The 24,419-nt window shown below is 36.3% G+C and overlaps 1 protein-coding gene across 2 annotated transcripts in view; it reads left to right on the plus strand.

Annotated features, from left to right (window-relative positions):
- Positions 1-4,996: 4,996 nt before the first annotated feature.
- The window catches only part of LOC149566941 (transcription termination factor MTERF4, chloroplastic-like), a 50,590-nt gene continuing 31,167 nt past the window's right edge, over positions 4,997-24,419 (plus strand). Inside the window, exon 1 of one of the 2 annotated variants that reach the window (XR_016362317.1) lies at positions 4,997-5,188. Coding sequence is in view for 1 of the 2 variants with exons in the window: in XM_089820159.1 (XP_089676285.1) it covers positions 5,426-7,231 (1,806 nt within the window). In the remaining variant the exon portion in view is untranslated. Of the gene's footprint in view, positions 7,522-24,419 lie in introns of both variants that reach the window. The other variant, XM_089820159.1, reaches the window with a different exon arrangement.

Raw genomic sequence — 24,419 nt, forward strand, 5'->3', positions numbered from 1 at the left:
TCTAGTTCAATTAGTTTAAATGATTAAATCTTTGCAAATCTTCAACATAAATGCAAGTTTGTGTCAAAAAAGTTATCATGTGTGTGAAGTTGATGGAAAAGGGAATACCATTGATCATGACAAGACATCTATTTACTATCCATTGCAAGTGGTATAGGGTGGAAGGAAATATGTCACCATTCTAGAGACCTGAATAAGGTTGAGGCTTCATTCTAGATGTTTGGCCCAAAATAAACCTTCAACCATTGATATATTGTCATTGGATGATAGTTTGTAGATGGATGTTATCGGTTACACATGTATGTTGAAAATATGAAATGTTATTAGAAACATTTCCCAAAAAGCCATTACTTCATACATCAACTCCTACTTGCATGTGGCATGTGTAGTACATACTGTGTATTACTACTAACCAGTAAGTACTTACTAGAAAATGAAATCACGATTCACAAAAATTTGGAAAGTAATAATTAAATACATCATCCAATTATTGTAAAATAATTAGAGCCAAAAGAAAACACCATGCCCACTAAAATATCAAATGCCAACAAAAAAGGGCTTACTTTACATTATATTCTTTGTATTTGTTTTATATTTTATCTTCATATATATAGTATACCAAAAACAGTTGTGGTTTCTGTCAAAAAGGGAAGAGACAAAGCTTTGAACCCTTACATTTCAAATTCATACACTTTTGATTATATGTTTTACAAAATGAACCCTAACTAAACCAAAGATTCTTCATGTAACACTTCTTTTATCCTTCACAACATCCCAAAAAGTGTTGAAGTTCCAATTTTGTTGTTCTGTTGCATTTGCAATTTGTTCTTCAAAATTAATAGTGTTGAGACCCATTTCAATCAACATCACTTAGAGGTTTATCTTTTCTTGCTCCTTTTCAAGCTCTTTAATGTGTCCCTAGGATTAGCAGAGAGAACCTGCAAAGCTGCAATAAGCCCAGTAGTAAGATCACTTTGTTCCTCATCCTCCTCCATAGTCAAATTTGGGTTGACAATAGGTCTTGGATTTTCATTCAATGATCCCTCTTCTACAGGTAGTCCCATTTTTGGCAACCAACTATGTTTCTGATAATGACAACCACTGAGCAGGATGTTTGCAATTTAAAGAATGTTTTTTTAAACCAGATTCCACTATGCCATAAATGCAATAGGACATTCACATATGTGTCATCCTATAGAAACCTCAATTTCTTATCACTCTTTGATTTAATATTGAGTGTAATCTCTTGATAATTTGACAACTAATTTGAAAAATATACAATTAATTTCTAGTCATTGATTCATTGAGTAATCACATCATTTTCTAACACATTCACCAACACATTACATATGTTTTTTCAATAGACGAGAAGAATCACCTAATGAAATATTTTTTTTCCAATAAACGTGAAAAATCTCCTAATCATTTTTTTTTCACTAAATGGGAAAAATTACCTAATTCAATTTATATGTATATTTCCAATAAATAGGAAAAATCACCATATACAATATATATAATTTTTCTCTCAAAAGGACAAAATCACCTTGATTTTATGAAATTTTGTAATGGTCGGAGAAAAATCGCATCTAACATTAAACTTTTCCTAACATAAAAAAAAATTCGCCAATAGAAATTAAATTCCTCCCCCCCTCCCCAAAAAAAAAAACTAATGTTGGATTCGCCACGAATTTATATTTTTTTTCTAAGAGGGGGTTTATTAAAGTTATCCTTGGTCTCATCCTCCGGGTAATTTTGTTCATGCAATTGTACCAAGATGCCCTATTCTACATATCAGGGATAAAAACCTTTACAACAAGGAATGCCCAAAGATGGAAACAAGCATTTCATTTCTTCTTAGATGGAGGGGTACTATGGAGGACTTGAACAAGGAATGACTTCTTAATTACCTTAGAGCATTCGATTCTTTCATCAAACTAGGAGTAGACTTCTCAGATCTAAGCAAACTGGAATTCTCTCTGCCAAATTGTAACAAGTCCATCGGGAGAAAACTACCTTTGTTCTATCTCCAAAGCCTAAGGAATTCGACATAGAAGAAGTGGAAGACTAATCATGGTTTTTTGGAAGATTGTGGGATGCTCCTGATTGTATTGGATTAGTTCTTAACTCTTTTTGCTTCTCTAGCATCTGATATATATGTTTGTTTTTGTCTTGCTTATAAATACTTCTCGTATGATTGATTGTTTTTGTCTTGCTTATAAATACTTCTCGTATGATTGATAGGTCTAGTTTTTGCTGTTTAGTTCCCTTTAACAAGAAGCTATCCAAATAATGTATGTAGATCTTCTCCCCAGATTAGGTTGGGCAGTTGATTTAGACCTCAATACAAATGAAAAGGAATTTGTAAGAATCAGGAAAGCAAGTTGTTTGCTAACTAACTATTTTCTTTATTAGGAATTTCTTATAAATTTGCTTTCTTATAACATGAATCAGATAGTATAAATCTTGAAAGATTGGGATTTTGCATCTTTATAGTGTCTTGGTGGAAATTAGATAGAAAAATTAAAATCATTTTGTTGAGAGATATAGTAATTCTACTCCATATTCAGGCTAAATATCGTACATCGTCATTTGAAATATATCAATTGAAAAATGAAATAATAATATTAAAATTGAGTAATGGCACCCCTGTGTGTAACAATGAACATTAAAACATTAAGTACTCATTTAGGCAGGTTTAAATGAGTATACTATTCTAAACATGAGGCAAAAAGAAACACTAGTGATATTTGATTATGCTAAAATTTCAAATAGGAAGCTTTGGTTATAAATGTGCTTAACTAATATTTTGAAAGACTAATGTGTTATTTGAGCTTGGAGTTTCTTAAGATGTAGGAAGATAGGGAGAAGGTCTATATTAAGAACATCAGGTAGAATGGAATAGGACCAACACTGCAAACAAATTATTAAATAAAGGAAAGAAATGCCCAAAGTAGAAACTTAAAGGTGGAAAACTTAAATTGGTTCACACAAGAAAAAATAAGGTGAACACTTTAGGATAGAAAGGGACATCTTTGGAATAATCTTAAAATCGAGGTATGCCCATTTTAAAATTGTATTATATAAGACTTTAGTCCTGGGCAAGACTTGAGGTTTTCATTTATGTTCTTTCCTACTAGTGCCTATTTCAATGGAGACTCTATCATTTGATTTATTAATTTAAAATAATTTACAAGGCCTCGACTGTTTACCGATTTTAAAAAGAAAAAGAAAAAAAAAGAGCACATGCTAAACTAAATATAACTTGAGAGTGATTTTATTTAATTGACACTTTTTAAGGTCCAAATGTGAAAAATCAGCCATCATGTCTAAAATTGAAATTAGACAATTTCAGTTTAAATTCTAATTCATTTACAAACTAAACCAATAGAGTTCAAGAATATGCATCTCTTACGATAATTGCCATTAAATCTCAAAATATTTTAGCATCATAAAATAAAACAATAATTTTTTATGGAGCAAAAGATTAAATGACCAAAATCCAATTAAAACTTCAAATTACTAATCAAATGCATATAGGTACATAATATATTGTAGGAAAAAACTATGGACAATGTAATGGAGAATGACCAAAATCTAATAAAAACTTCAAAATAGACACAACAACGACAACAAAAGTAAAATAGAGTAATCAATGAAGAAGAAGAAGAATTAAGCAACTAAGATGAAATTCCTAAATTTACAAAATAAGTACTAAATGTCCTAACACAGGATGATAGTTACAACTTACTAGCATCAAGAATGGCCACAATCTAATCAAGGATGAGTAGTGACACTTTCACATAGATTTTCAAACAACACTAGTACACTTGAATTCACTTCTAAAAGTAATCTACTAAATGCGATCTCCTTCATTCATTCAGCCTTTGACATTGATATAAGTAAACACATATCAAATTGAAGAAGAAAACAATGGAAAACAAAAAAAAAAGCTTACAATACATTTTGCCAAAATGATAAGATAATGGATTTGATGTTCATATGGTTTATTTATATTTTTATTATAAAATGTTATTTTATATTTACTTATAGTTGTGATATTTGATTTATAAGTCTCAGCTTTTTCTAATTTTGAACAAGATGAAAAACATTTAAAAAAGAGAGGTAACATATTATTTTGAGATTGATTTTCACTATTAAAAACTTCAAATTAGTAATCAAATGCACACAAGTACATAATATATTGTAGGAAAAAACTATGGACAATGTAATGGAGAATGACCAAAATCTAATAAAACTTCAAAGTAGACACAACAATGACAACAAAATCAAAATAGAGTAATCAACGAAGAAGAATAAGAATTAAGCAACTAAGATGAAATTCCTAAATTTACAAAATAAGTACTAAATGTCCTAACACAGGATGATAGTTACAACTTCCTAGCATCAAGAATGGCCACACTCTAATCAAGGACGAGTAGTGACACTTTCACATAGATTTTCAAACAACACTATTACACTTGAATTCGCTTCTAAAAGTAATCTACTAAATGCGATCTCCTTCATTCATTCGGCCTTTGACATTGATATAAGTAAACACATATCAAATTGAAGAAGAAAACAATGGAAAACGAAAAAAAAGCTTACAATATGTTTTGCCAAAATGATAAGATAATGGATTTGATGTCCATATGGTTGTATTTATATTTTTATTATAAAATGTTATTTTATATTTACTTACAGTTGTGATATTTTATTTATAAGTTTCAACATTTTCTAATTTTGAACAAGATGAAAAACATAAAAAAAGAAATGAGGTAACATATTATTTTGAGATTGATTTTCACTATTTTGGAGACAAAGCCGATTGACTTAAAATTAAATCATTTAATCACTAAATAAAAGGCTAACAATCTATTAAATGATGCAAGTACTAATAAAAACAAAATAATATACTTATCGACTTGCATATAAATTTCTAGTCTTACAAAATAATTTAAAACCACTAAACCCTTTTGGCAAACGCAGATATATTGTTAAAACCTTTGGTATGGATATATTGTTAAAACCTTTGGTCTTTCAAAATAATCCCTCTTTGCGAACAGAGAAATATTGCTAAAACCCTGACGGGTTCTCGACGGTGTTTCAGAAACCAGAATGATGGGGATCGAGTTTTGCTCCTCATAACTATAGTGGAAGATTGGCATTTCACGCTAACTTCACGATCCTGGTATTTCCCACCTATATACTGAATCTCTGCGTGTATTCTCTTTCTCTATTTGTTAGCTAAGTAATGCTCACGCGACACGCAAAAAATGGATTAGTTAGAAATGTAAAGTACACATAATGCGCTTGAAGAGTTTACTGTTACGATAATTGCGCATATCGGAGTATATTGCATAATGGGAGTGGAATATATGGTATTTGTTATAATGCTCGAATAAAAATTCTGTCCTAGACTGCAGTGATGTTAGCAATTTGTCAATGTTGTTGGCATAACATGGCTAAATTCCGGCGATGGCTTTTGCCATATAATCTAAGTGCTTACAATCATATTGCCTTTCGTGCAAAGTCAGGTTTGGAAGTTTTAGCATATAATTTCAGTTCAGGCCCTTTTCCATTGTCAAATCCTCACCCAAATGAAGAAACTAAATATATAGCCGCATTGGCGGTTAAATCAGGAAATAAATCTATTTGGGTGTTAGATACAGCAGACATGCCAGGATCATCCACAAGAATAAGCATGCCAAGTAAAAGTTACCCACTTCAAACACATTGGATGTCAATACCAGGATGGAACATTCCAACGAACTGCACTTCAGCAAGAAAAAGATCAATTTGCAGCTTGCAAAGCAGCCTGCTGGATAGAAAAAATGTCGTTTGTAGATTAATCAGTAGAGCAGCTTCTAGCCAGTCAAAGAAGCCTACTGAGTATAAGCTGCCATCTGTCACATGGGGTGTTATATTTGGGCGGAAAGAGAAGCTTGTTTCTAAGGTGATTATTTGCGATTACTTGAAAAGCCTAGGAATAGTGCCGGATGAGTTAGAAGATATAGAGCTTCCTTCAACAGTAGATGTTATGCGAGAGAGAGTTGAATTTCTGCAGAGAATAGGTCTCAACATAGATGATATTAATCAGTATCCTCTCATGCTGGGCTGCAGTGTGAGGAAAAACATGGCCCCTGTACTGGACTATTTGGATAATAAAGTGGGTATACGAAGACAAGACATGGCCAATTTTTTAAGAAAATATCCTCAAGTGTTACATGCTAGCATTGTTGTAGATCTTATGCCAGTTATCAGATTTCTTAAAGGTCTTGATGTCGAGCGAGATGACATTCCATATGTCTTACTCAAGTATCCTGAACTTCTTGGATTTAAGCTTGATGGGACAATGAGCACTTCAGTTTGTTACTTAGTTAGTAGTGGGGTGAGGCCTAGAGATATTGGACCAATGGTGACACAATATCCTCACATCTTGGGTATGCGAGTTCAGACAGTGATCAAACCATTTATAGAGTACCTTATAAGTCTAGGACTTCCAAGACAAGTTGTGGCCAGAATGATTGAGAAAAGACCATATATTCTTGCATATGATATGGAGCAATCAATGAAACCCAATGTGGAGAGCCTGCTTACTTTTGGTGTACGAAAAGAGGCTCTTCCTTCTGTGATAGCACAGTATCCACAAATTCTTGGGACCACATTGAAGCCAAAATTGTTTTCCCAACAATATTTTTTCAATTTTAATATCAAGGTAGATCCAGCAGACTTTGGTAGAATTGTGGAGAAACTGCCACACATTGTCAGCCTTCCTCAGGCGTCAATTCTAAAACGAGTTGAATTTTTGAGAGGGCGTGGTTTCTCAGATGATGATATAACTAAAATGGTGGTTGCTTGCCCCCAATTGCTTGTCATAAGTGTGGAAGTCATGAAACATAGCTTTTATTATTTTAAGACTGAGATGAAGAGGTCTCTGCAAGAACTTGTAGAATTTCCTGCTTACTTTACTTACAATCTGGAATTCAGAATTAAGCCGCGTTTTCATAGAATGTCAAGGAAGGGCATCAGTGGCAGTCTAGACTGGATCCTCAATTGCAGTGATCAAAGGTTTGAAGAAAGGCTAGAATCTAACTACATTGAAATTGAGGAAAACGGCCCATCATTCTGTATGGGAGGACTCCTGAAGCTACCAGGGGATGATGTTGATTCAGGAGAGGAAGATGAGGAAAGTGAGGAGGAAGTATTCTACAGACGGACAGTTACTCTTTAGTGATAGGCGAATTGCTTCCTGTTGCACTTGACAAATTTTGTAACGGATGCTTTTCTCATTTAAAAAAAAAAGAAAATAGGTTATATCAAGTTCATTTCACCATAGTTCTATGTTAAAGCCTTTATTCTTGTGCTCCAGGATATCATTTTAGTGGCAACATCATAGGTGTAAGAGCTCAGATTATAAAATAAAAATGTCTGATTGTCTCTTATACCATATATAAAAAAAGGAATCAAGATTCTGAGCCAGGTGGGATTGCCTGTAGAAAGTAACCTTTGTTGTTCAACCAGGTAATTCCCACTAAATTCAAGCTTCCTGATTTTCTTTGAGGAGTTGTTAGACCGTACTTCTTATATCTGTGTGTGGAGTTGAATGGTTAAATTTAACACTCAAATCTTTTGTGCTGATGCTTATTGACAATTTAAATTTCTACTTCTACTGCTGGCAGTCTTCACACTAGTCAAGCTCAGATGATATTTTCCAGGAGATCTTTTATTTCTTTTGAGAATTTTTTTATTAAATTTTGTGTTTACAGATAAGGATGATATGAAACCAGATAGGTTATAAAGCGGGAAAGTTCATTAATATATTAAGAACGAAGAATTTGTTAAATTAATTGAATTTTTATTGTTTTATGAGTTTAAAAAGATGGGTCATGCTGGTAAAGAAGACAATTCATGAAATGATATTAAAAAGGTAGGTTGCATTCCTTGTGAATTTTCATGATGGTTAGTCATAGCTTTGTATAATTGGTATAATACTATAACTAACTTCTGGATTTTACAATGTGTGACAATGTAGACGTGACAATTGTTAGTCACAAATGCTGGAAACTGACATCAAGCAACTGAGATATAACTTGTTGGTGAATCATAGCCATGATATGTGACACTTATGAGATCATAAACACTATTATTGTAGCTGCATTAATATTAGTTTAAATTTTCTTATCATAAAGCCGTCTGGAACAAGTTAGAGTTGTTAGCTTTTGTAAAATATAGAAACTAATGGGAGTTGAGTTTGTCTTCTAGCAGGGTTGATTTAAGCAAGAAATTGAACTTACAGTGAATTTGATGAGAATCACTAGGGAATATCACAAGAAGAGCAGAAGTGTGAGCCTGTCACTTTCAGCATTTGCTGCTAATGTAGTGCTATGCACGATTAATTCTTTAAAGATCTCAAACCAGTCGTTTATCTACTCTAGATTATGTTGCCTGTCTGGGTTCTTGGCTCTTGTGAAATATAGAAACTGGCGGGAGTTGAGTTTGTCTGCTAGTGGGGTTGATTTAAGCAAGAAATTGAACTTACAGTGAAGAAAAAAATTAGTCCTTGATGAGAATCACTAGGGAATATCACAAGAAGAGCAGAAGTGTGAGCCTGTCACTTTCAGCATTTGCTGCTAATGTAGTGCTATCCATGATTAATTCTTTAAAGAACTCAAACCAGTCGTTTATCTATTCTAAATTATGTTGCCGGTCTGGGTTCTTGGCTCAGCAATTTTTCCACCCCAGGTGGTTGTTTTTGGCTTTACGATATATGGAAAATATTACCATAGCATCCCTTGAACTCTCGTCATCTTGATGATGGATCATGGAGTATGATCCGAAACATAGATGTTAAAAATTGTCACCTATCCCTCCCAGAAGCATATCTGCATTACAAATAAATATGTTAACTATAAATTCAATATAGAAATATTCGAGTAAAATGAGAAACATTATATATATATGTATTATTGAACGGAAATACTGTTAGAAAAATATGACTCATGAACATTTGATGCAACGAAGGCTGCTATGTGAACCACCCACAATAATTAGCATCAAGTAAAGGCTAAGGAACCAAAGAGCCATATGCAGAGGTATCTGTTCTGGTTGCAGCTGTATTTCCCATGTTAATGTCTATGTATATTTGCCAGTTGAGTATATTGTCAAATCTTTTTGTTTTCAGACAGTGCATATTAGCTGATGTAGTGATTGAATGATTAGTACTAGATAAAATACACCTATACAGTTTTGAGAAGAAAATCACCAGAGCTCAACTGCAATTAAAAAAGGAAACACATTTATTTGGAGAAAATTGACAGTGCTCAACTGCAATTAAAAAAGGAAACACATGAGCTATATTTTGTCCTAAAACTCCGTTCTTTTAAAACAATATTTTTCCAGTGTTTGCCCTTTGTATACCTAGGATTTGTCCCGTGTATGTTTGATACATGCCTGGGTTGAAACCAATCTCAGATACACTGGAGGGGTGGGGGGTACCCAGGAAGGACCCATACCCAGATAGAATGGGTCATAGGTACATCCCAAGGAATGGGCAAACGTAGTATCATAACTCTAAAGATTAAATGCATGTGTATTATTAACCTTTTTTTTCTGTTTCAATTTAATGAATGGGACAATGCTGAAATTGCCATTGCTGTTGTGCCCCCTTTTTGGGATTAAAATAATCAATAAAATATTTTTCGGATTGGCCTGGTCATTTGTAAATTTTTGTTAGGGCTTGAAAATACAACTTTAAAAGGACCACTGTTTTTCATTCATGATCGTTCTACTCATCTTCTGTATCCAATTTTCAGATTTGAGCTGTGTTCAATCTAGTTATCCAAGACAAGAACCTTTGTACCCAAGATTGAGTGATTTCATTTGAAATCCACAATTATGCTGATTTGTGGAGGATCTGAAGACATTTTCATTTTTTTTCAGATTGCAGGAATTGGGTATAACACGCCCTATAGACTGCAGTACGCTGGGTAAACTTTTTAACATGACAGCATGATATGTCCTTTGGTACCACGTGAGTTTGGAGACTGGATCTCATGACCTTGTGCTTTACCACAGAAAGCTCCCACCAATCAAGCCAGGCCCCCAGCCTGAAGACAGTTTCAAGTTGCTATAGTAATGTTGCAATGTTTTTTGCAACTAAATGCAAGTTTTGGTTTCAAGGCATGATTGAGAGTTACTAGGTAGAGCTCTAGAATTTTGGCGGATTTTTGAACTTCCACTTGGACAGATCTGACTTATATCCCCCATGACAGTAGTGCATCATTATTGCAAGGTGGAAGTCAGTCATATAGGGCAGAAATTCAGTTATCCAGCTGCTGCTTTTTATTAGAGTCTGTAGATTTATTTCTATTTCTAACGGTCATTCCTCTTCTATGCTTCAAAATTCTCTCTATGTTCATTATATTCAGAATGTTTCTATTTCTCTTTCTTTGTTCGTTATAGAAACATTCTTGTGCATACTTGTATACATAGATCATGATCTTTGTTTAATAACACATTCATTATTTTACCATAACATGGTATTAGAGCTACTTTTTTCGAAAAATAATAATATCATTATTGAAATTTCTTGAGTTAATTTATGAAATAGGTTTTGAAAATCTTTAATTTCCTAATGAAATTTTCTTATAAGATTTTTGACATCCTTTGCCTAGGTGTGTTCAAAGATTTGTTTGCAGAATTTTTTCTTCATATCTGATGAGGGTTGTTTTGTAATCATTGTCTCTTAGAATTGCAATCTTGATGTTAATTGCGTTGCTCTCTCTCTCAGACGCTCCTTTGCTCAAAGACACATTTTTTGGCTCTTTTTAGTATCTAGGGCACACACAACTCCCTTATTCTGCTAAAACCTTGTGGGCATTTCATAGCTCAACTTGGTTGGTCTCAAAATTTTGTAAGTGCATTGTTTCTATGCCTCAATTTTTGACCAACGGGTTCAAAATTTTACATGAGATTCTTTTTGGGGTTTTTAATCTCTCTTTTAGGTGTTCATTTTTTCTGAGTCTTCTGTCAATTTGCCTCAAAATTCGTGCCTTTTCAGATATTCACATTTTTTCCATCAAAATGTGTCATGGCATCTCTCACCAATCTTCTATTGGAAGTTAGTCAACGATCCAACGAAAAGAACTACAACACCTAGATGCAAAGTGATGACAAATTTTTGAGTACTGTTGCCTTGAGGCGATTGTTCTAGATATCGAGACTTGTCCTACCGCCGTCGATGCTACTCAAGAGAAGTTTGATGAGCGTAATCATAAAGTTGTTATGCTCAGTAAACTTTCAGTTACTAATGATAGGCTATCTTAAGTGCTGTCTGAAAAGATAGCCATAGAGATTTTGATTACACTGAAGGAGTCAGACAAAAGTAGAGCTTTCTTTCTCAAGCATCAACTATTCTATTATTATGGATGAGCACATGTCCTTATAGGAACATCTTTTGAATATTAAGGACCTCGGAGATCAGGTTGAAGCCATTGACCATACAATAGAGGAAGAGGATATGGTTGCCATTTCTTTGAAAAATCTTATACAATCCTATGAGCACTTTATTGAGATGCTCAATATTACTGCAACTTGATGGAACCCTAAATCTTTGCAAATTCAGAAGTCCTAACCCATCACCATAAAGCAAATTTCTCCATATTTTCAAGATCAGGATGAAGTAAATAATTACATATGCACCATATCCAACAGGTCATTATTACTAGGGAAACATTGCTTGATGAAAAGAGTAAGCAATTGCTAAGAAGGCTCATCGAAGAAAGTCATATCGAATAGGTTGTCAGCATAAGAATGATGCTCAATATGACTAGCTTTGTATTTTCCCAATATTTAATGAAGTTATCAGTGTACCTATTGCCGATAGGAATTCATTGGTAAAACCTTGGGCAATGAAAAGCATTAGAGTAACCTGGACAATGAAAGAGTAAGGAATTGACATAACCTGGCTCTTGTGCTGTCCAATCAGAATAAGGAGATATCTCTTCCAAATCAAGTGGACTAGGTAGTGCTGAACTCTGTGCCTTTTTTATGCACAACGTAAGATTATAGTGCACATAAACAAGGTCATTAAGTAGTCTTTGAATCATTTGTTACTTTTCTTTGTGTGGATGGACTCAAATAAGCTCCAATTGCGCTCACAATGGGATGCGCTACAAGGTTGACATAGGACTCTGAGAGCAAAATTCTTTAAATTGGGGGTATTGCCACCCCAACTTGCCCACCAACTATCTACAAAACAAAATATAATAAGTTATAAATCAATAAAAAAAGGTAATAAAAAAACACAACTTATCAATTTGTAAAAGTTTTAAAGTTTGACACTTTACTTGGTGCTTAAGTAGCTCTTGCTTTCTTTGCTAGCATAGAAGAGAACAAATTACCCCTTGATTCCACAGACTTCTTGTTCGGTCACAACAAGGTCTCTCTTCGCTTCCTTAGATATCATTCTCCCAATGCATTTAGAGAGACCTTTCATGACCTGTCCGTTAGGCTCTGAGTAGGAATCATCAACCCTAAAACAAATAGAAAATGATATCAAGTCTTACTACACAACCTTTAAAAGTAAAGTAAAACGAAGTTTTAGTAAAATCTCAAGGACGATCATAGTATCTGAATTTGGGGTTGAGGAAGTAGCTTGCTGCATGAATGGGTTGGTGGAGCATATTGTTCCACCTCCTATCAATTATTTCCCAAATGGGGTCAAATTTGTGTCTTTCTGCATGATAGTAATTTCTAACAGCCTCTTTGGCCTTATCCACGGCCTCATAAAGACCTCCCATTGGGGATTGTTGCCCATCACATATGCGCACGACTCTAACCAGAGGCATAGACATCTACATTTGAAATTTGAAAAATACAAATTAGTTAATAACATAGTAAGTTACAAATTAATATTGAAACTTGAATCATGCTTTTGTGCAAGACTCTAACCAGGGGCATAGATATCTACATTTGAAATTTGAAAAATACAAATTAGTTAATAACATAGTAAGTTACAAATTAATAATGAAACTTGAATCAACTAAAAATATAATGTTTTGATTCTTAAAGTTACGTCCACAATCTCCGTAGCCTTTGCAAAAAAAAATATCATCAAAGACTATTTGTGCCATAGCCTCTCCTTCGGGCTTCTTTGAGTAAGGTGAAGCAACCTAATTGACACACACAAACATTTGTTTCAGAGCCAATATGTGGTCGAGAATACTTTGCAACGTCAAGAACGCCGTTGCAAACCTTGTCATAGCGGGTCTCACCAAATCTTTTCCTATAGTGGTCTTTCTCATCAAATTGAGAACCCATGGGTGATTATAGATATATTTGGTGACTCACCTAGCATCTTCCACACCCAATCAAGTTTTCCTATGTCCTTCAAAAGAAGGTCAAGGACGTGATGCACAAGGTGACCAAAAAAGTGTGGGATGCCTCTCTTGGAGGATTTTACCTAAAGATTAGTAAAAAATCAATAATTAGTCACAAACTTTCCATATTTACATCAAATCTAAATTGAATAATACCATAGCATTACATTCATGATTCATATTGTAATTGAACATAAAAAATTAAAAGTACTTGCTGCCACATATGCTGCAGCATTATCTGTGATGGTTTGCACCACATTCTCTGCTCCCACCTCCACTACAACATTCTCCAACATTAAAGCCAATGTATGTGCATTTTTCACTTTGTTGGAGGCATCAACAGATTTCCAAAACACCACATCATCTTTACAAGCAACCAAGAAATTAATAATGGTTCTACTTGTTCCATTTGTCCACCCATCAGATAAAATGGTGTAACCATATTTCTTCCACTCTTTTTTTGGGTCATCTATCAATACTCTTGCCCTATCAACCGCATTGTCAAGCAACCTACAAAATTTAGGTGTAATAAAGTGTTAGTAAAAAATAGGAAATAACAATTAAGATTTAAAATACAACAACTAATTGAAGTGAATCACAATTATTTACAATTACTAAATAATAAAATACTAACCTTTTACTCAAATCCTTGCAAGAAAGTGGCTTGTACCCTTTGCCTAATATTGATATGCATTCACCAAATTCAACCAATAGGGACTATCAGCCACATACATTGAGATATTGTTGAAAAACCAAAACTCAGTTTTTGCAATATCAGTTTGGTCATGCGCGTCCTTCTTCCATCCAGTGCCCTCTAATGATGGTTGTGATCCAACTGTGTTCCTGGACACAATATAACTCCCTATCCCTGATGCAGATGGTGATGAAGAACTAGGAAATGTAGAAGAAGTGGAAGTGGCAAAAGAGACACTTTGTTTGTGGATCCACGGGACATGAAAAGATCCTGGTATGTTCTCAAGTTTTTCTTCTTGCATATCAAAACTAGCTCCTTGAGATTCAGCTATGGCTGCCCTCATAGCCAATTTCACCCTCTCCCTATTCAATTTTTTCTCTTTAGCAGCTGCAAGTAGGGCATTGATGAATCTTTTTTATTCTTCAGTCACCTTGAGACAAGGATTTGAATCATGTTTCTTTATGCCTGCAAGGTGGTATTTGAAGTGGTTTATGCCTCCAGAAATAAGTTTTTCACATGGAATGGATATAACCTTCCCAACATCATTTGGAGCTTTATAGGCAAACCACTATGCCTTATCTCTTGCATTTCTAGGCTGAGTGCCTATATATCCAGATGGGCATGGTGTTTGTGGCCACTCTTCTTGCGGATTTATCATGCTTTTTTAATGCTTAAACACTGCCCTACACATAAATTTATAGAAAAATGAATAAACAAAGTTAGAACTTAGAAGTTAGATCTATGAGTATGACGTAACAAACTAAACGAACAACTAGGGTTTGTTTTTAGAAAATCTTACATATTCTTCAATTTTTTTTTGTCAAACATAGAGCTAAATGGCTTTCAAATGATTCAAACATAGAGTTAAAATGCTTTTAAATGATTTGAATTCATTTACAAGCAACAAAAAACAATAGAACATTTTTTAAACTTATAAAAAGTTTTTCAACTATGATAAAAAGTTAAAACAATCTCAACAAATCTACCTGGAAAGAGATTTGTCTTCTAAAACCGGTTAGAATCCTCTACAAATCCACTCAAATCCGCTTTGAATCACTTGCAATCACCTAAAAATGCCTCCAAGCCATCTTCTCTCCATGCCTCAAGCCTTTAGAATGCACAAATGCAATTGGCGTTGCAAAAAGACCTATTTTTTGCCCTATATTGCTGGGCTAGCATGCGGGCTACTGTCTCCACGAGTATTTAAAAATAACTCTCTGAGTAATCGGCGGGCGAAGTACTCGACTGAGCTCAAAAACTTGGTGAGTGTTGGAAACTTGCCAAATACTTGATGAGTGTTCCAACTATGCATCTGAGATTTGTTTAGCCTATTGTGTCTTGTCTAATTGGTCTTTCGCTGTGAGAGTTAAATTCAATTAGACTAGTTGTGAGGATTATTATATAATTTCATAGCATTAGAAGATGGCTAGTCTAATGTCCCCTTCTCCGCACTAGGCCTTATGGCGCCTTGTTGGTCTATCTTTCCATTTGGATAGGCTAACAACATTTAATTTGAGGATGCCAACCAGTCACAGGATTCTATTTGGTTTCATTGGGGAGATATTTAAGTGTGGAACTTCTATAGTTAAGTCACTTTATTTTATAAAGTTGATTTATAAAGTTACTTTATCACAACTTAAATGACTAAAAGACGAAATTGGCTTTTATCCCACATTGTCGAATTGTTTGTATTTCTCCTCACATCGAGGTTATAAAAACAAGGAGCTATATTGGGATTCACCCATGAAATATATCAATATCTTGAAAAACAAAAGCTTGGTTGCTTAGATGTGATTGGTTTTCTCTCAAGGATGAAACCCCTTAATGGGAGTTGTGGAGATTGGACGTAGCCCTAGAAATCTCTACTAAGTTTATTAGAATTAGGTACGAATTGTGCAGACTCTTTTATTGTGTTTAGTTGGATTTACTTCAGAAAGGAATGAGCTAGTTGTGGAGACACATGTCTCTCCTTACAATAGTTGGATAGCCGTATGAAGGGTTCATTTATAGAGTGAATGTGGAAGCTGGCATCACCACATATAGTAGACGGTAACATTGTAGACTTGACCCACTTCAAAGGATATTAGACATAATAGTTTAGGCCTAAACGTAGGATACAGGGCATTGTGGCTCACTTTCCTTCATCGCAGAGTTAGAGGGAGTCGATAAGGGCAGTCAGCTAACCCAAGAGAAATTCGGTGTGATACTGGTGCTTTACAGAGATAGCGGGTGTATAGGCATCCATCATAGGTGCAATAGTATATAGACATCTCACCACAAGCTGACAGGATAACTCTCACGGTATAGATAGTTAGTTACAATACTCCAAAGGGCTTGACCATCAACATTGACAAGTGTGCATGACCTTTAATCAATCAAACCCAACACCATGTGAACTGTGAAGACTCTCACGTGAACATCATGTGCCGACATTTGCACTTGTATGTCCACCGTTTACCTTCAATATTTGTTCTACTATTTAAAGCGTTATTTAAATGTGTTATGTCATGCATTATTAATGTAAACCCTTATGAAATGAAAGGTCGAGAGTGAGTCTAAATTAGTGATTAGATGTATGACTGTAGTACATTGTAAATTCTGAACTTAACATCTGAAACTACTCAATTATTTTGTACTATTATTGTTATATTGTGAGAGCATATTTAATCTTGTTGAGAGCCAACTGCAACAATTCATAGATAGTTATCTATTCATTTGATTGAGGCTAGTAGTATATGGGCTAGGATCTTTACAGTGGTATCAGAGCCACAAGACCTGCCTACTTGTGGGTAAAGTTTTGAGTTATAGGCTGGTTTAAATAGGAACAATGTCAGATAGGCATGAATAGGAAACATTATAAATTTAGTCAAATCCGACCTGAACAGGTAGGATCTTCATATCAGATTGACATTGAGGATAGTTATATAGTTGACGAGGAGCTAACCTTTGGGACAAACATATTGGTTGAACAGGTTTAGGTCTTTGAAATGGCTCACGAGAGGAATGAATAGGAATGAGAAGTGAGAGAAACCTTGTGGGCTATTAGAGATGGACCAAATAACATCGCTACTGCGCTTCAACAACTTACAGGTGTTATGCAACAACTAGCTCCGACTCACAAGAGAGCATCGAGTCATCACAGTGGAGGTGGTAGTGTGGCAGGATCACCTCGAGCTGCTAGGGCCCCCACACAAAACATTGACAGGCCACTGATGCCCATTTTTGCTGAGAATAATGCCGAGGAGGAAGTAGCACAATCCGTAGCACTAGGGTTACTTCCAGATAATGTTTATGGCTATGTACGATGAATGAGATCTGTTCCTTGATTAGATTAAACAGAATCTGACTTTTGTTCAATACATGAATCACAAAAGGGAGACAAAGAGACCATAGTAGGACATGAGGCCTAGGGCACAAAATAGGGACTTGAAGCATGCCATGAACAAGTTATCCCTTCCCACTTTTGATGGCAACAGTAAGACATCTGCTAGAGCTTGGATTCACAAGCTAGACGCCTACTTGACACTTAAGCCCATGTCGGAGACAAAAGCCATTAGATTCGACACAATGCATTTAGAGGGAGCAACATATGATTGGTGGCATCATGGGTTGGTCACGCAGGATTATGGTCTCATCACATCTTATGAGATTTTCAGCACTAAGTTGATCGCCCATTTTGATAGGAAGGACATTGAGGTCTACTACAGGGATTTGGTGTAGTTGCAACAGGGTGGATCTCTAGATGACTTCATTGATGAGTTCCAACAGATCTCGGTGATGGTTTCGGATATGATAGAACACCGTAAGGTAATGCTGTTCACTGAGGGCTTATAGGACAGATTTAGAGGTTTGGTCAAGGTCCTTAAACCAAACACTTTGGATGATGCTATTAAGATCGCACATGATCTATACTCACCTTCTTCGATACTACAACCTCCTAAGAAACCTTATAAAGGATCTATTTCGTTCTAGAAGAACAAGAACCAGCATAAGACTACCTCTCCCAGCTTGGACTTTGAGACACGGAATGAACTCAGGAGGAAGAAGCTATGCTTCACTTGTAGGGAGCCATGGACACAGGATCATAGATGCCTTGGCAAAGGTAAAACACATTATGTCGAGGTTCTGTCGGAAGAGGAGGATAAGCAGCAGGGGGGCAGCGATGTTGATGGTAGCGATGAGGAAGAGAGGAGCAACCTCCTAAAGAGAGGAAGAAGAAATCTACTTCGGAATAGTCTCCTCTCATAGCTTCCCTTTCTAGTGATCCCACGGGTCACCCCTTTCATTTGAAGGGTATAGTTAGAGGCCAGCATATTGTGTTTCTTTTAGATATAGGTGCATTACATAACTTCATAAACACGTGCTGGGTTTCAAAGAGAAAGTTATAGATCGATGACATACTCGAGTTCAAGGTTAGAGTGGCAGGAGGCGATAGACTGAGGTGCACAGGGAAAGTGGCAGGGCTATTGATTCACTTCAATGACTTTCTTCTAGAGGTAGATTTTTATGTTGTCGATTTGGATGGACTAGACGCCATGTTGGGAAGACAATGGTTGTAGACTATTGGTAGGTACACAGTTGATCATGATAAGATGCAGCTGGACTTGTTAGAGGACGATTGATAGGTGATTCTGAAGGCCATGCCAGAGAGTGAACCCAGGTTGATTTCAGCTTATAGGATGGAGGCTATTATGAGGCATGATGACATGGAGTGGGCAACACACTGTTTTATTTCCTCTAAGGCTACATTAGATTTAGGATAGCAGCTTCAGGTTGACATTCAGCCAGTGCTTGATAAGCACAAGAGGGTTTTTGAGGACATATCGACATTCTCCCAGATAGAGGGTTTGAGCATATCATTGAGTTGGAGGAGGGTGCCAAACCTGTCATTACCATTCCTTATCGTCATCCTAGGCACTATAAAGAAGAAATAGAAAGGACAATTAAGGAACTCTTAGACATGGGACATATCAGACCTAGCTCTAGTCCCTTTGCTTCTTCGGTAGTTTTGGTGAAGAAGAAGGATGACACTATTCGCATGTGTATTGATTACAGTGCTCTCAACAAGAGTACCATTAAGAACAGAGTATCCTATCCCTTGCATTGATGAGTTACTAGATGAATTACATGGGGTAGTCCATTTTCTCAAAGATAAATCTTAGATCTGGACACCATCAGATAATGGTTTGTGAGGGGGATGTGCATAAGACAGCTTTCCAATGTCACTATGGACACTATAAGTTCTTGGTTATGCCATTTGGGCTCACCAATGCACTTGCCACGTTTCAGTCATGTATGAACCATATTTTTAGAAAACAATTGTGCAAGAGCGTGTTGGTATTTTTTGATGATATCTTGGTTTTCAGCAGAACTTGGGAGGAGCATTTGCAACACCTAGATGAGGTACTTAGCATCATGGAGGAGCACTCATTGTTTGTGAGGAGTTGAAGTTTTAGGTGGACAGATGATGCAGAGGTGACCTTTGATAAACTCAAGAAGGTGATTAGCACGTCCGGTTTTGGCAAATTCCCGATTTCTCTCGCCCTTTTGTCCTCGAGTGTGATGCTTCAAGGAGCGGAATAGGCGCAGTTCTGATGTAGGATAGGCATCCGATAACTTATGAGAGTTGGAAGCTCAAAGACAGTGAGAGATTGTACTCCACCTATGACAAGGAAATGTTAGCCATTATGCATGCTTTAACCTAGTTTAGATTGTACTTGGTGGGTGACAAAAAGATAGTTTGTGATACTTTTTAGAACAAAAGGATCTTAATGGAAGACAACAAAAGTGGGTCAGCAAGACTCAGGCAAATGATTTTGACATCGAGTATATCAAGGGTAAGAACAATATAGTTGCTGATGCGCTTTCTAAGAGACCTTCAATAGTAGAGTGTTCGTCATTTTCGAGATATCAGCAGATTGGAAGTCCCAGTTGTTGGTTGAGTATTCTAAGAATACTCAAGCTTGTTAGATCATGGATGGGCAGCTCCAGGACAACAGGTACAAGGCAATTGATGATGTGATTTTTTATGATGGGATCTATTTCGTACTAGAGTCTAAGCTCAAGGGAAAAATTATAGAGACTCTTCATGATGCACCATTAGACAGACACCCAGGTTTCTTCAAAACTTATAGGCAGGTTAGGGAAAGGTTTTCATGGAAGGGCTTTAAGGATGATGTCCTTCAGCATGTCAGAGAATGTCGGACTTGTTAGCAGAACAAGTCGGAGCACGAGTTTCCGACCGGATTATTACAGCCTCTTCCTATTCTAGCACAAATATGGGAGAGTATCTCCATGGACTTCATTATAGGATTACTGAGAATGCAAGGCAGAGATTCCATTTTCGTTGTTGTGGATAGATTGACTAAGTTCGCTCACCTTTTTTCTATAGTGGCAGATTGGTCAGCCTCTCAGGTAGCCAAGTTATTTTTATGAGAGGTTTTTCGTTTACATGGTCTCCCTCAAACCATTGTGAGCGATAGAGAGAGAAAATTTCTCAACACTTTTTGGCAGGAACTATTCAGATTGGTAGGTATGGAATTGACACCCAGCATGAGTTACCATCCACAAACAGATTGAGATAGTAAACAAATTGGTGGAAGGTTATCTCCATAACTATGTAGTGGGGCAATGAAAAGCTTGGGTTAAATGGTTATATCTAGGGGAGTACTGCTACAACTCCTACCACATGTCCATCCGGATGACACCGTTTCGAGCTCTCTACGACAGCGAACCTCTGTCGTTCGTAGATCTGGCTTTGCAGGATAGTAGAGCATCGCTAGCTGGAGATTGTATACTGGATCAGTAGGTCATTCTCAGATCTCTTCGAGAGAACATTCTACAGGCCCAGATTCAACAAAAGGTGTATGCTGATTGTCGTAGGACAGAGCAGAGTTTTGAATTAGGAGACATGGTTTACCTTCGTCTCCAACCTTATAGGCAGAGCTCCTTGAAGAAGAGTGGGTCCAAAAAGATTTAGCCTAGATTTTATGGTCCCTATCGCATTACTCGGAGGGTTGGAGAGTTTGCTTATGAGTTGGACTTGCCAAATGACAAAATAATTCATAACATTTTCCATGTTTCTTGCCTCAAGAAGGTGATTGGTCAGCATGTAGTGCCCTCTAGTGGATTGCCCCCACTTGATGTGGAAGGGAAGCTAGTTTTGATTCTAGCAGAGGTGATTGAGGTCAGAGAAAGGAAGTTGCGTAATAGGTCCATCAAGGAGTATCTAATTCACTGGAAGGATTTGCCATATGAAAATGCCACTTGGGAGGGCGAATCAATTCTGCAGCATCCAACACTGAGATTGCTTGAGGGCAAGCAATCCCGGGAAGGGAGGGCTGTAATGTCCCCTTCTTTGTGCTAGGCCTTATGGCGCCTTGTTGGTCTATCTTTCCATTTGGATAGGCTAACGACATTTAATTTGAGGATACCAGCCAGTCACAGGATTCTATTTGGTTTCATTGGGGAGAGATTTAAGTGTGGAACTCCTATAGTTAAGTCACTTTATTTTCTAAAGTTGATTTATAAAGTTACCATATGACAAAAGTGACTTAAGTGACTAAAAGATGAAATTGACTTTTATCCCACATTGCATAATTGTTTGTATTTCCCCTCACATCGAGGTTATAAAAGCAAGGGGCTACATTGGGATTCACCCATGAAATATATCAATATCTTGAAAAACAAAAGCTTGGTTGCTTAGATGTGACTAGTTTTCTCTTAAGGACGAAACCCTATAATGAGAGTTGTGGAGACTGGACGTAGCCCCAAAAATCTCTACTAAGTTTATTAGAATCAGGTAGGAATTGTGCAGACTCTTTTACTGTGTTCAGTTGGATTTACTTCAGAAAGAAATGAGTTAGTTGTGGAGACATGTCTCTCCTTACAATAGTTGGATAGGGTTCATTTACAGAGTGAATGTGGAAGTTGGCGTCACCACATACTGCATATGGAAATATTGCAGACTTGACTCACTTCAAAGGATATCAGACGTAATAGTGCAGGCCTGAACGTAGAATACAGGGCATTGCGGGTCTCTTTCCTTCATTACAGAGTTAGAGGGAGTCGGCAAGGGCAGTCAGCTAACCCAAGAGAAGCTCGGTGTGATACTGGTGCTTTACAGAGATAGCGGGTGTATAGGCATCCATCACAGGTGTGGCAGTATAGAGACATCTCACCACAGGCTGATAGGATAACTCTTACGATACACACAGTTGGTTACAATACTCCAAAGGGCTTGACCATCAGCAGCGGCAAGCATGCGTGACCTTTAATCAATCAAACCCAACTCCGTGTGAACTGTCAAGACTCTCACGTGAACACCACGTGTCAACATCTGCACTTGTATGTCCATCATTTACCTTCAATATTTGTTCTGCTGTTTAAAGCATTATTTAAATGTGTTATGTCATACATTATTAATGTAAACCCATATGAAATGAAGGGTCCAGAGTGAGTCTAAATTAGTGATTATATGTACGAGTGTAGTACATTGTAAATTCTGAACTTAACGTCTCAAACTACTCAATTATTTTGTACTGTTACTGTTATGTTGTGAGAACATTTTTAATCTTGTTGAGAGCCAACTGTATTTGATTAAGGCCAGTAGTATATGGACTGGGATCTTTATAGCTAGTTGACAAGTCCATTCAAGGGGTGGACTTAAAATTTGTCCTTAAGAGTTATACATGGAGTTGGGAAGTGGAAGACTCTATTGCCTAAACAAGGAGGAGGCACTGGTCTATTATATATAAAACATTCAAAATTAAGTCAGATCTTCGTAGGAAGATATCAAATCAAAAGATAGTTGTAGACAAAGAAGTGCAAATAACTAGGCTCAAAATTGAAAGGGGCTTAAGACTATCTTCAATTCATATGCCAAATTGAATTGGTCAAGTAACAAATAATACACAATAAATCTACCACTATATTGTCAATCAAAAGGAGAGAAGAAGCTTCAAAATATCAGGTATACCTACCTTGGTTTGTCAACTACAAGTTAGTTACTCCTGTTCGTTGGCCAGGTCAAGTGGTGAGTTTGAATATAGAATCAAGCATAATCTTAGAGCTTTCCAAGCTGTTGATTGGGGAACCAACACAACTAATGTTGACCTCTAATTTTCAGATTTGTGCACTAAACTCCTGCAGCAAGACTGATGGAAACAACAGTTTGGTAGGAGTGCTACTTCATCCTCCTCTGAACAAGCAAACATTTACAGCCAATCCTTTACAATGATAAAGGCCCATCCCAATTATCAACTCAGTCTCAGGATAGCTAAGAAGAGGCACAATTGGTGCAACTACTGCCACAAATTTGGTCATGTAATCCGAGATTGTAGGACCTGCATTGCTTTTGAAAAGTGGAAGCAAGGAGGGTTTCAGGCATAGGGCAATATTGCAAAACATGCAGAGGTCACTGATCAGCCTGAGTCTGCCTTTTATGCCTTCTGAGGATTCACTTGCAAACATTTGTTTTGAAGTTAGATTGACCATTAAGGGAGGATATTTAAGTTAAATCTCTCTATTTTTCTTTGTCTCTCTTTCATAGATTTATTTCTATTTCTAATGGTCACCCCTCTTCTATGTTTCCATATTCTCTCTCTATTCAATATGGAAACTCTTTTCTATTTCTCTCTTCATAATGTTTCTATTTCTCTGTCTTTGTTTGTTATAGAAACATTCTTGTGTATACTTAAGCTATCATTGATCAGAAAACAGTCATTTCAGTGAGGTGCCACCTTGCAAGAGAGAGAATTCAGAATCATTTGCCTTTTGTAGGTGTTTCCAAGGCATAGTAGGCCTTAATCAATGAATGCTTATGAAGTTATGAGTTAGCTTGCTGTACCATTAAACTAGGCTGGCATACCATTCAAATTTTTTAATTGATTGGTGATACAATCAGCAATTACGTCAGCATTTTTAGTCATTGTCAGCATTTCCAACAGCATTTTCTGTTATTATTGCCATCTTGGGAGCAGTCATTCAGCAGGATAACCCGATAACCCTCAGCACATTTCATACAAGAGGCTGTTAGTGTAGCTTTTTATTTTCCTAGTGCGATATTTATTTTCCCTTAGTCTTGGTCTTTTCCTACATTTTCATTAAGTTTTCTTAGATTAATAAAGTGAGTTATGTTAATTAATAACTAGGATATGACGAGGTGTACCATCCTTAAAGAGTGGTGCATTCCTTAAAGAGTGAAGCTTTTTCTATTTTTATGCTACTTTGGTGGTCACACTCAATTGGTTGGATTTACCATCTCTATCCTCTCTCTAGTTCTACATAAACCCATTACCTAGCTTATATTTTGCATTCTTGTTATTTTATTCTAGATTTTGAGATGC

Source organism: Cupressus sempervirens, chromosome 3 (genome assembly GCF_028749045.1).
Source record: "Cupressus sempervirens isolate cs-2001-9-10 chromosome 3, ASM2874904v1, whole genome shotgun sequence".
Taxonomy (NCBI): domain Eukaryota; kingdom Viridiplantae; phylum Streptophyta; class Pinopsida; order Cupressales; family Cupressaceae; genus Cupressus; species Cupressus sempervirens.